Source organism: Chiloscyllium plagiosum, chromosome 19, assembly GCF_004010195.1.
Source record: "Chiloscyllium plagiosum isolate BGI_BamShark_2017 chromosome 19, ASM401019v2, whole genome shotgun sequence".
In the NCBI taxonomy this organism is placed as follows: domain Eukaryota; kingdom Metazoa; phylum Chordata; class Chondrichthyes; order Orectolobiformes; family Hemiscylliidae; genus Chiloscyllium; species Chiloscyllium plagiosum.
In genome coordinates this window covers 39,938,113-39,946,939 of record NC_057728.1, presented here as the reverse complement: position 1 = coordinate 39,946,939, position 8,827 = coordinate 39,938,113, and the positions used below count along the sequence as shown (strand labels likewise).

Here is an 8,827-nt window from a genome sequence, read left to right as displayed (position 1 = left end):
GTTGGGGGGGCAGGCGGGGGAGTGGGCGGTGTTGGACAGCGTTGGGGAGACCGGGCCAAGGCTTTCATGCGGTGTGCTGCTGCCTAGCCTCCTGAACGCGGAGCAGACTTAATAGAAAACTCCGAGCCCCAGAGGGAAAGCATTTAATCGATTAACCGAATAATCAATTAACTGAACAAAATAGGGCCCACCCATCTCGTTTGGATAATTGAGGTTCCCCTAAAAATACTGTGGCTAAAAGAGCAGGCGTGGAATTCTGCAGTAATTCTTGCTACCTCACTCCCAAAGCTTGTCCATCAACTACAAGGTACAAAACAGAAATGCAATGATACTCTGTTCTTGCCTGGTGAGTGTAACTCCAACAATACTCAACGTTTGACACCAGCTGGAACAAAATCTGCTTGATTGATTTCCTATCCACCCCTAAAACATTTGCTCTCTCCACCAGTGTTGCAGAATAGCAGCAGTAAGTATCATGTACAAGATGCATTGCAGAAACTCACTAAGGCACTTTCAAGAGCATCTTCCAAATCCGCGACCTGTACCACCTCAAAGGAGAGGGCAGCAGATGCGTTGGAACACAACCACCTACAAATTCCCCTTCAAGCCACACCATCCTGAGTTGTTACTACATCACCGTTCCATCACTGTCACTGGCTTTATTTGTTTTCTTTTATCTTCCTTCCTGACAGCACTGTGGTTGTACATATACCCCATGGACTGATACAATCCTTGAAAGCAGCTTAGAACCACTTTCTCTAGGTATCTGGAGATGGGGAATAAATGCTGGTCTAGCCACCAATGTGCACATTCACTGAATTGGTGAGAATAAATTTGATTAATAAAGGTTTAGACCCATCACTTTTTGTGATTACTGAATACATTTCTTCAACTAAAATCACCCTAAGGGATTCATGCAAGATAAAAAAAAAAATTCCAGTGAAATGCTGCTCAGGCGAGGGAAGAAAGTCCTCTTGAGAACTGACAAAAGGCGAGGCCCAATGTGATAAATTAAAGGAGATAGAATTTTCATTCTTACTGGGGTGCAGTATTCCTCAATTGTTAAACAACGTTTTGATATGGTCAACAATTGTCTAATTCCAGTTCTCCAGCTCAGTGAAAATACCCTTATTTGGTCCTACTCTTGATCCACTCATTTGTAGCCGTAGCACCTTCAGTCATGGCTTGTCTTCCTGCCTATGACTGTTACCTCCAGAATCTAGCAAGGGTATCTCCTTGGTCAACTCAACATCTCTGATGATCATTGTCAAAAGCATCTGTACACATTGGATCCAGTGCAACATTTATACACATGTCCATATTTGTTGACCCTTCTGCCTGTATTGTCAGATTGCCAACCCAGTATCCCATACTGGATGAGGTGCAGTTTCTTCTAGTTCATTGTTGGGAAGAATGAAACTGTTTTCCTTCACTCCACTGGAATGGTAATACCATTACCAGTGGTTTCACCTCTCTTGAACTATTGTCAATGTTAATCAGGCTGTTGACATCTTGTCATGATACTTGATCTGAAGTTGAGCCTCTCATCCAATAAATCCTCTACCACTAAAGATCACGTCATCTTCCTCTGTGCCATTAGCTGCTTTAACCCATCTTGAATTAAATTGAACAGATGCCCAACGTGATATTTACCAAGGTTGCTCCAAAAAGTGTAAGTTGTGCTGGTTGACCTTTTAATAACTCACTTGAACTCAAGATGATTGCTGTGGATCAGATAAAAGTTCATGACATTCGAATAAGTTCAAACTGATAAATTTGTTCAATTAACTTGATATGTGTTTCAGGAAAATTCTTGGGAGGGATCGTAAGAAATGTTTTGTGTAACCACCTTGATGGGTGTTTCCAAAGGTTGTACAAAGTGATTTCTTGAAGATGATATCTGATTTTTTGTTTGAGGTCCTTAGTGGGTTGTTGCGTAAAGATAGCTGATCAACATTGTATTTTTGGATTATCAAAAGCTTTTGACAAAGTGCAAAACATGTAAGAAATGTTTTCATTATATAAGAAATTGTATTCTAAGGAAAGTATTGTCTAATAGAAACTGTCTAACAGCTACAGTTATGTATATTGCAACATAATGTTAGGCATATGTTAAATGTAGCCTTAAGCACAAGTTGGATATCTTGTCTATGCATGTTGTATTCTACACTTGTAATTTGAGTATATGGTTGTCTTATTCTTTCTAAAAAAGTTTAGAGATACACTGGAACTGAAATCTGATTCGTCAGCATAGGCCTAATTGGGCACAAAGGGATCTGGAGGAAACAGACAAACAAATCACTAACAATAATAAATGTTATTAATGCCATAAAACCAAAATATTGTAGTTCTATTCCAAATTAATAGATTGGATAAGTGTAACTAAATTTCCATAAAGATTTGGATACATTGTGTTTTATAATATTGAGAATAGTTTTGGTCACCTAATTATGTCACAAAGAATTAGAGGCACAGACAAGAAATAAAAAAAATGTACAAGGATAATACCAGAATTGAGAGGTTGTATAATCAGCAAAGATTGAACTATAAATTGAATTCTAAAGGGCAGACCGTTAGTGATCTGATCAAAACCTTAAAGATTATGAAAGCATTTAATGCAGCAGCCATAGAGAAGTAGCTTCATTTGTGGAAGAGACCAAAAGTGGTAATAAATCCTGTAAGGCATTCAGGTGACACATTTTTCCTTCTCGGAATGACTATAATGTGGAACTTTCAAACACAGAGTTGAAGTGATAGCACTACGTATGGAGGTAGGAATAGAGTCATAGAGATGTACAGCACAGAAACATACCCTTCGGTCCAACTTGTCGTTGCCGACTAGATATCCCAACCTAATCTAGTCCCACCTGCCAGCACCTGGCCCATATCCCTCCAAGCCCTTTCTATTCATATACCCATCTAGATGATTTTTAAATGTTGCAATTGTACTAGCCTCCATCACTTCCCCTGGCAGCCCATTCCATACCCATACCACCCTCTGCATGAAAGCGTTGCTCCTTAGATCTCTCTCATATCTTTCCCCTCTCACCCTAAGCCTATGCCTTCTAGTTCTGGACTCCTCCACTCCAGGGAAACGACTTTGTTTATTTATCCTATCCATGCCCCTCATGATTTTCTAAACCTCTTTAAGGTCACGCTCCGATGCCCCAGGAACAACAGCCCCAGCCTATTCAACCTATTCCTATAACTCAAATCCTCCAACCCTGGCAACATCCTTGTCAATCTTCTCTGAACCCTTTCAAGTTTTACAACATCCTTCTGATAGGAAGGAGACCAGAATTGCATGCAATATTCCAAAATTGGCCACAACACGACTTCCCAACTTCTGTACTCAATACCTTTACCAATAAAGGAAAGCATTCCAAAAGTCACCTTCATTATCCTATTTACCGGCGACTCCACTTTGAAGGAGCTATGAACTGCACTCCAATGTCTCTTTGTTCAGCAACACTCTGTAGGACCTTACCATTAAGCATACAAGCTGCTAAGATTTGCTTTCCCAAAATGCAACACCTTGCATTTATCTAAATTAAAGTTCATCTGCCATTCCTCAGCCAATTGGCCCATCTAATCAAGATCCTGTTGTAATCTGAGGTAACCTTTTTTGCTGTCCACTATAGCTCCAATTTTGGTGTCATCTGCAAACTTACTAACTATACCTATTGTGCTCACATCCAAATCATTTATATAAATGGCGAAAAGTAGTGGACACAGCACCGATCCTTGTGGCACTCCACCGGTCACAGGCCTCCAGTCTGAAAAACAACCCTCCACCACCACCCTCTGTCTTCTACCTTTGAACCAGTTCTATATCCAAATGGCTAGCTCTTCCTGTATTCTGAGAGATCTAACCTTGCTAATCAGTCTCCCATGGGGAACCTTGTCAAATGCCTTACTGAAGTCCATATAGATCACATCTACTGCTCTGCCCTCATCAATCTTCTTTGTTACTTCTTCAAAAAACTCAATCAAGTTTGTGAGACATGATCTCCCACAAATAAAGCCATGTTGACTATCCCTAATCAGTCCTTGCCTTTCCAAATACATGTACATCCAGTCCCTCAGGATTCCCTCCAACAACTTGCCCACCACTTACGTCAGCCTCACTGGTCTATAGTTCCCTGGCTTGTCCTTACCACCCTTCTTAAACAGTGGCACCATGTTAGCAACTTCCAGTCTTCTGGCACTTCACCTGTGAGTATTAATGATACAAATATCTCCACAAGGAGCCCAACAATCATTTTTCTAACTTCCCACAGAGTTCTAGGGTACACCAATAGATTAATTAAAATCAAAATACTGTGGTTATGGAAATCTGCAGTAAAAATAGTGCTGGAGAAACTCAAGTCTGGCAGCTTCCGTGAAAAGAGAAACAAAATTAACATTCCAGTTCAGTATGAATATTCTTCGAGAGTTCAACTAGATTCAGAATATTAGCCGTGTACTCTCTGCAGATGCTGTCATCCATCCTGAGCTTCTGTTGCAATTTCTACAGAAATTGTATTATGCTACTCTGAATAGATGTTTTTGAGAAGGCTTGTGTACCACTTTTACAAACCTGTTGGCTTGAACAGCATGCTTCTGTGCTATGGTTCAGTGTAATCTTTGTAACACTGTAGCAGGTTTTACTTTATTCTGAAATTAGCATGTAATTTTTCTTTGCAGCAACATTTTATCTAACAATCGTGAAACTTATTTTGATGCAGCTGATAACTGTACACACAGAAAACGCTTCACAATGCGCGAATATAAGTTGGTGGTCCTCGGTTCAGGTGGAGTTGGGAAGTCAGCTTTGGTGAGTCAAAGCATTGAAGTGAAATATTTATGTCTATCTCCAGTTTCCTTTCAACCATCATTATATGGGTCCATTGTTGCTGGCAGTCCTTGTATTTAACTCCAGTGGCTATGTGTAAATCAAACTCTAATTGGTTAATTAATCATGGACCTCCCTCGTTGTTTCTTATTGAGAGGTGATTCTGACATGTGCACACGTTTGTTTGGAAAAGATACAGTAACAATTATAGTAGTGTTGATCATTTTCAGGAGAATAGACAGGCTTGTGAAACGGGCATATAGGTATCAGATGAAAATTGAAACCAAAAGGTGTGCCACGATATACTTTGATAGGAAAAATGAGGAAAGGGTACAGTTCATTTAGGGTATATGTGCACAAATACCCGAGGTGGCAGAGTGCATTGAGAGGTTAAGCGGTAGCGAATGGTTACTAGGCATCTTGGTTCAAGGACTTTACAAGTTGATACAGCGCAGAGTACTAAAACAGGATACTATGGTGAATTTTGGTTTGGCCTCAATTGGATTATTGTGTGCAATTTTAGTCGTCATGCTGTAAGAATGAACCAAAGGAATTTTAGAGGGTGCAGAAACGCTTTGAGAATACTTCCAGGAGTGAAACACAAGTTACGTGGAAAGATTGGTGAAGATGAGACTGTTCTCCTTGGTGAAGACAAGATTGACAGTAAATTTGATAAAAGTGTGCTAAACCATTAAGAATCTGGGCAGGGTAAATAGGAGAACTGTTCTTCTTGGCAGAAAGCTTGAGAACCAGGATGGGTTTTTTTTCTGATTAGTTAAAGAATAAGAGACAGCATAATAACCTTTTGAGTAGGGTCCAGAATGCACTGCCTATGAGGTGGTGGTGCAGGCGCATTCAGTTATAGCTTTTGAAAGACAATGTGATAATTATTTGAAGAGCAAACTACAGAGATAAAGTGGGAGGGTGAGACTAGTTAAGTTGCTGTTGTAGCAAGCCAGGCTGCATGACCTGCATCTAATGTTTTCACAATTCCATAACTCGACTTATCCTAAAGGTTGAACCTGGGACTATTCTTAGTTTGTAGGTCAGAGTAGCAGCATATAGTACTTTCATCGGAAAACATTTTTTTACCTTTTCCATTTTTCTTAAATGCTGGAATTAAAGCTGTAATTAAAGGTCATTATTGTATGTTATAACTTGACATTAATCTTCAAAGTTTGTGCGAAGATTTGTAGCTCGGGTGCTCGTTGTTGTGGTTCTGTTCGCCGAGCTGGAAGTTTTTGTTGCAAACGTTTCGTCCCCTGGCTAGGCGACATCATCAGTGCTTGGGAGCCTCCTGCGAAGCGCTTCTTTGATGTTTCCTCCGGTGTTTATAGTGGTCTGTCCCTGCCGCTTCCGGTTGTCAGTTTCAGCTGTCCGCTGTAGTGGTTGGTATATTGGGTCCAGGTCACCCAATATACCAACCACGACAGCGGACAGCTGAAACTGACAACCGGAAGCGGCAGGGACAGGCCACTATAAACACCGGAGGAAACATCAAAGAAGCGCTTCGCAGGAGGCTCCCAAGCACTGATGATGTCGCCTAGCCAGGGGACGAAACGTTTGCAACAAAAACTTCCAGCTTGACATTAATCTGTGAAGTGCGACTTCTGTATAATCATCTGTTTTCAATAGTAATGTTGAGTCAATTGCACTGTTTTGCAGACTGTACAATTTGTTCAAGGAATATTTGTTGAAAAGTATGATCCGACAATAGAGGATTCTTATAGAAAGGTGAGTTTATTATGAAGTCAAAAAGCTTAATGTCTCCAAAGCTAAAGCCAGGATAAAGTACTTCCATCACTTCCCAGGGCAGATAGTTCTCTGAAGATTTTCACCACACGCACGAGGCAGTCTTCTGAGCTGCACGGAATAGCTCTGTTGCAAATAAAACTTGATTAGTGATAAATGATTTGTCAAGAAGAAGAGAATGGTTCCTCAAGCGGATATAGTTAATAGCTGTGCTATTAATATTTATTTTTATGGATCAGTGTTCAACAAATCATATTGTACAGAATCCTTTATACCACAGCATTTTTCAAGCTTCTTTAAACTTTACAAGATTCTGTGAAGTAGAACATGTAATGCAGATTTGACATTTAAGATAACACTGATTTGTTTGATAATTAATTCAACATTATTTTCTATTTGATTCAATGTAGAAACAATTTGACTAATCCCTTTTGGTTCCAATAAATATTTTTTTTATGGCAGCAAGTTGAAGTCGATGGACAACAATGCATGCTCGAAATCCTGGATACAGCTGGAACGGTAAGATACAGTTACATAGAATATATGGAAAAGAGTGATCAGTTTGGAGTAACCAATCTCTGCTAGTTTTGAAATCGGTCTCCTCCCATTCCATCTGCCTCATCTTTGAGCATTTTGTTTCCTTGTTGTGGTTCTGTTCGCCGAGCTGGGAATTTGTGTTGCAGACGTTTCGTCTCCTGTCTAGGTGACATCCTCAGTGCTTGGGAGCCTCCTGTGAAGTGCTTCTGTGATGTTTCCTCCGGCATTTATAGTGATTTGTACCTGCCGCTTTCGGTTGTCAGTTCCAGCTCTCTGCTGCAGTGGCCGGTATATTGGGTCCAGGTCGATGTGCTTATTGATTGAATCTGTATTTTGTTTCCTTTTCTTGTGTACTCATTTGGTTTCCTTTTGAAAGCCACTTCATTCTTAGTCTCAGCCACTTTCAGTGGTAGCAAATTCCACATTTTACTGACTCTAAATGAAAATGTAGTTCCTTGTTTTGCTAATGAATTTATTAATAATTACTTTGTAATGATGGTTTCTGAAAACATTCTCACAAAAGTTGAGCTTTGAGTAACATGCAATATCTTGTTTATATTTTACCTTAAATAACTTGAATGGCTGAACATTCCAGCAATTTTTATGATGGCTCAGAATTTGTTTTGTCAACTCGGCTTTGTCCAAGACAAATCAAAATATCACCTTTGCCACTATCCATATTATGTGTAAACTATATATTGAGTATAGTGCTTTTGAAAATTCGTCAATGAATGTATCAATTTTTCTTATTTGTTCATTAACTGTGGGGCATAGCTGGCAAGTTCAGTTTTATTGAGGCCCCTAATGAAACTTGAGAAGGTGGTGGGGAGATTTCTTTTGCTACAGAATTCTGCCGGGGTGATTGGGGTGTTGTGAGCCATGTGCAGCACCAGGGCCTGTGATTTCTGTCCCTGTATCATTAAAGTATTACCTCCTGCCATCAGTTTTTTATTTCTATTTCTGGAGCTACAATCCTTTTCGTCTGTTCTTTTTATTTCAGGCCTCTGTTTCTTTTCATTTTTCAGTTTGTTTCTTGCTTTGGAGTTTATTTCTTTTGTACTCTTTCAAGCATTTGCAAACATCATTGTCTTAAAATTAATTTTTCTGTTTACTTTAAATTTAGCGCTTTATCACCCTTCAGTTAGATTAACTATCAATTTCATTCTTTTTTTTATACCAAAGTCTATGTTGTGGACTGAATGAACTTGTGGTTTGGGAATGTTTTAATCTGTTGAATAATTATTCAATTGACACAGGATGTCATTTTTCAATTCTGAGCCCATTCTCTATTTTTAATGTGCTTTTTCTGACACTTCATTTTGCTCTTGTTCAGAATGGCTAACATTTAATTTTCAACAAAACTGATTCTAAAATCAAATAACTTAAACCTCGCCCTATCATTACAAGCTAAGAACTGTTGGAAAGCTTGGAAAACCTCTCAGTCTGAATTGGCCATCATTGAAACGAGTAAAACATCCTCATTTAGATCATGCCAATGCAGTAAAAGCATTCATTTCAAGAGCGCTAGAACACAACAGTAGAGTGGTACAGCTGAGGGGGTTGTATAAGGCTCTGGTCAGGCCACATGTGGAATGCTATGAGCAATTTTGAGTCTTATGTATAAGGAAGGATGTGCTGACTTTAAGGGGATCCAAAGAATGTTTCCAAAATTGATCTTGAGAATGAAGCGCATGTGAAGAGCGG

At 39.5% G+C, this 8,827-nt stretch overlaps 1 protein-coding gene across 3 annotated transcripts in view; it reads left to right on the top strand.

Moving 5' to 3' along the window:
• The window catches only part of LOC122559705 (ras-related protein Rap-1b), a 70,934-nt gene that overhangs the window by 37,317 nt on the left and 24,790 nt on the right, over positions 1-8,827 (top strand). For 2 of the 3 annotated variants that reach the window (XM_043709625.1, XM_043709623.1), the window contains 3 exons: positions 4,728-4,816; positions 6,500-6,568; positions 7,049-7,105. In XM_043709625.1, coding sequence (XP_043565560.1) covers positions 4,760-4,816; positions 6,500-6,568; positions 7,049-7,105 — 183 coding nt within the window. In that variant the 5' untranslated portion in view covers positions 4,728-4,759. Of the gene's footprint in view, positions 1-4,686; positions 4,817-6,499; positions 6,569-7,048; positions 7,106-8,827 lie in introns of all 3 variants that reach the window. The other variant, XM_043709624.1, reaches the window with a different exon arrangement.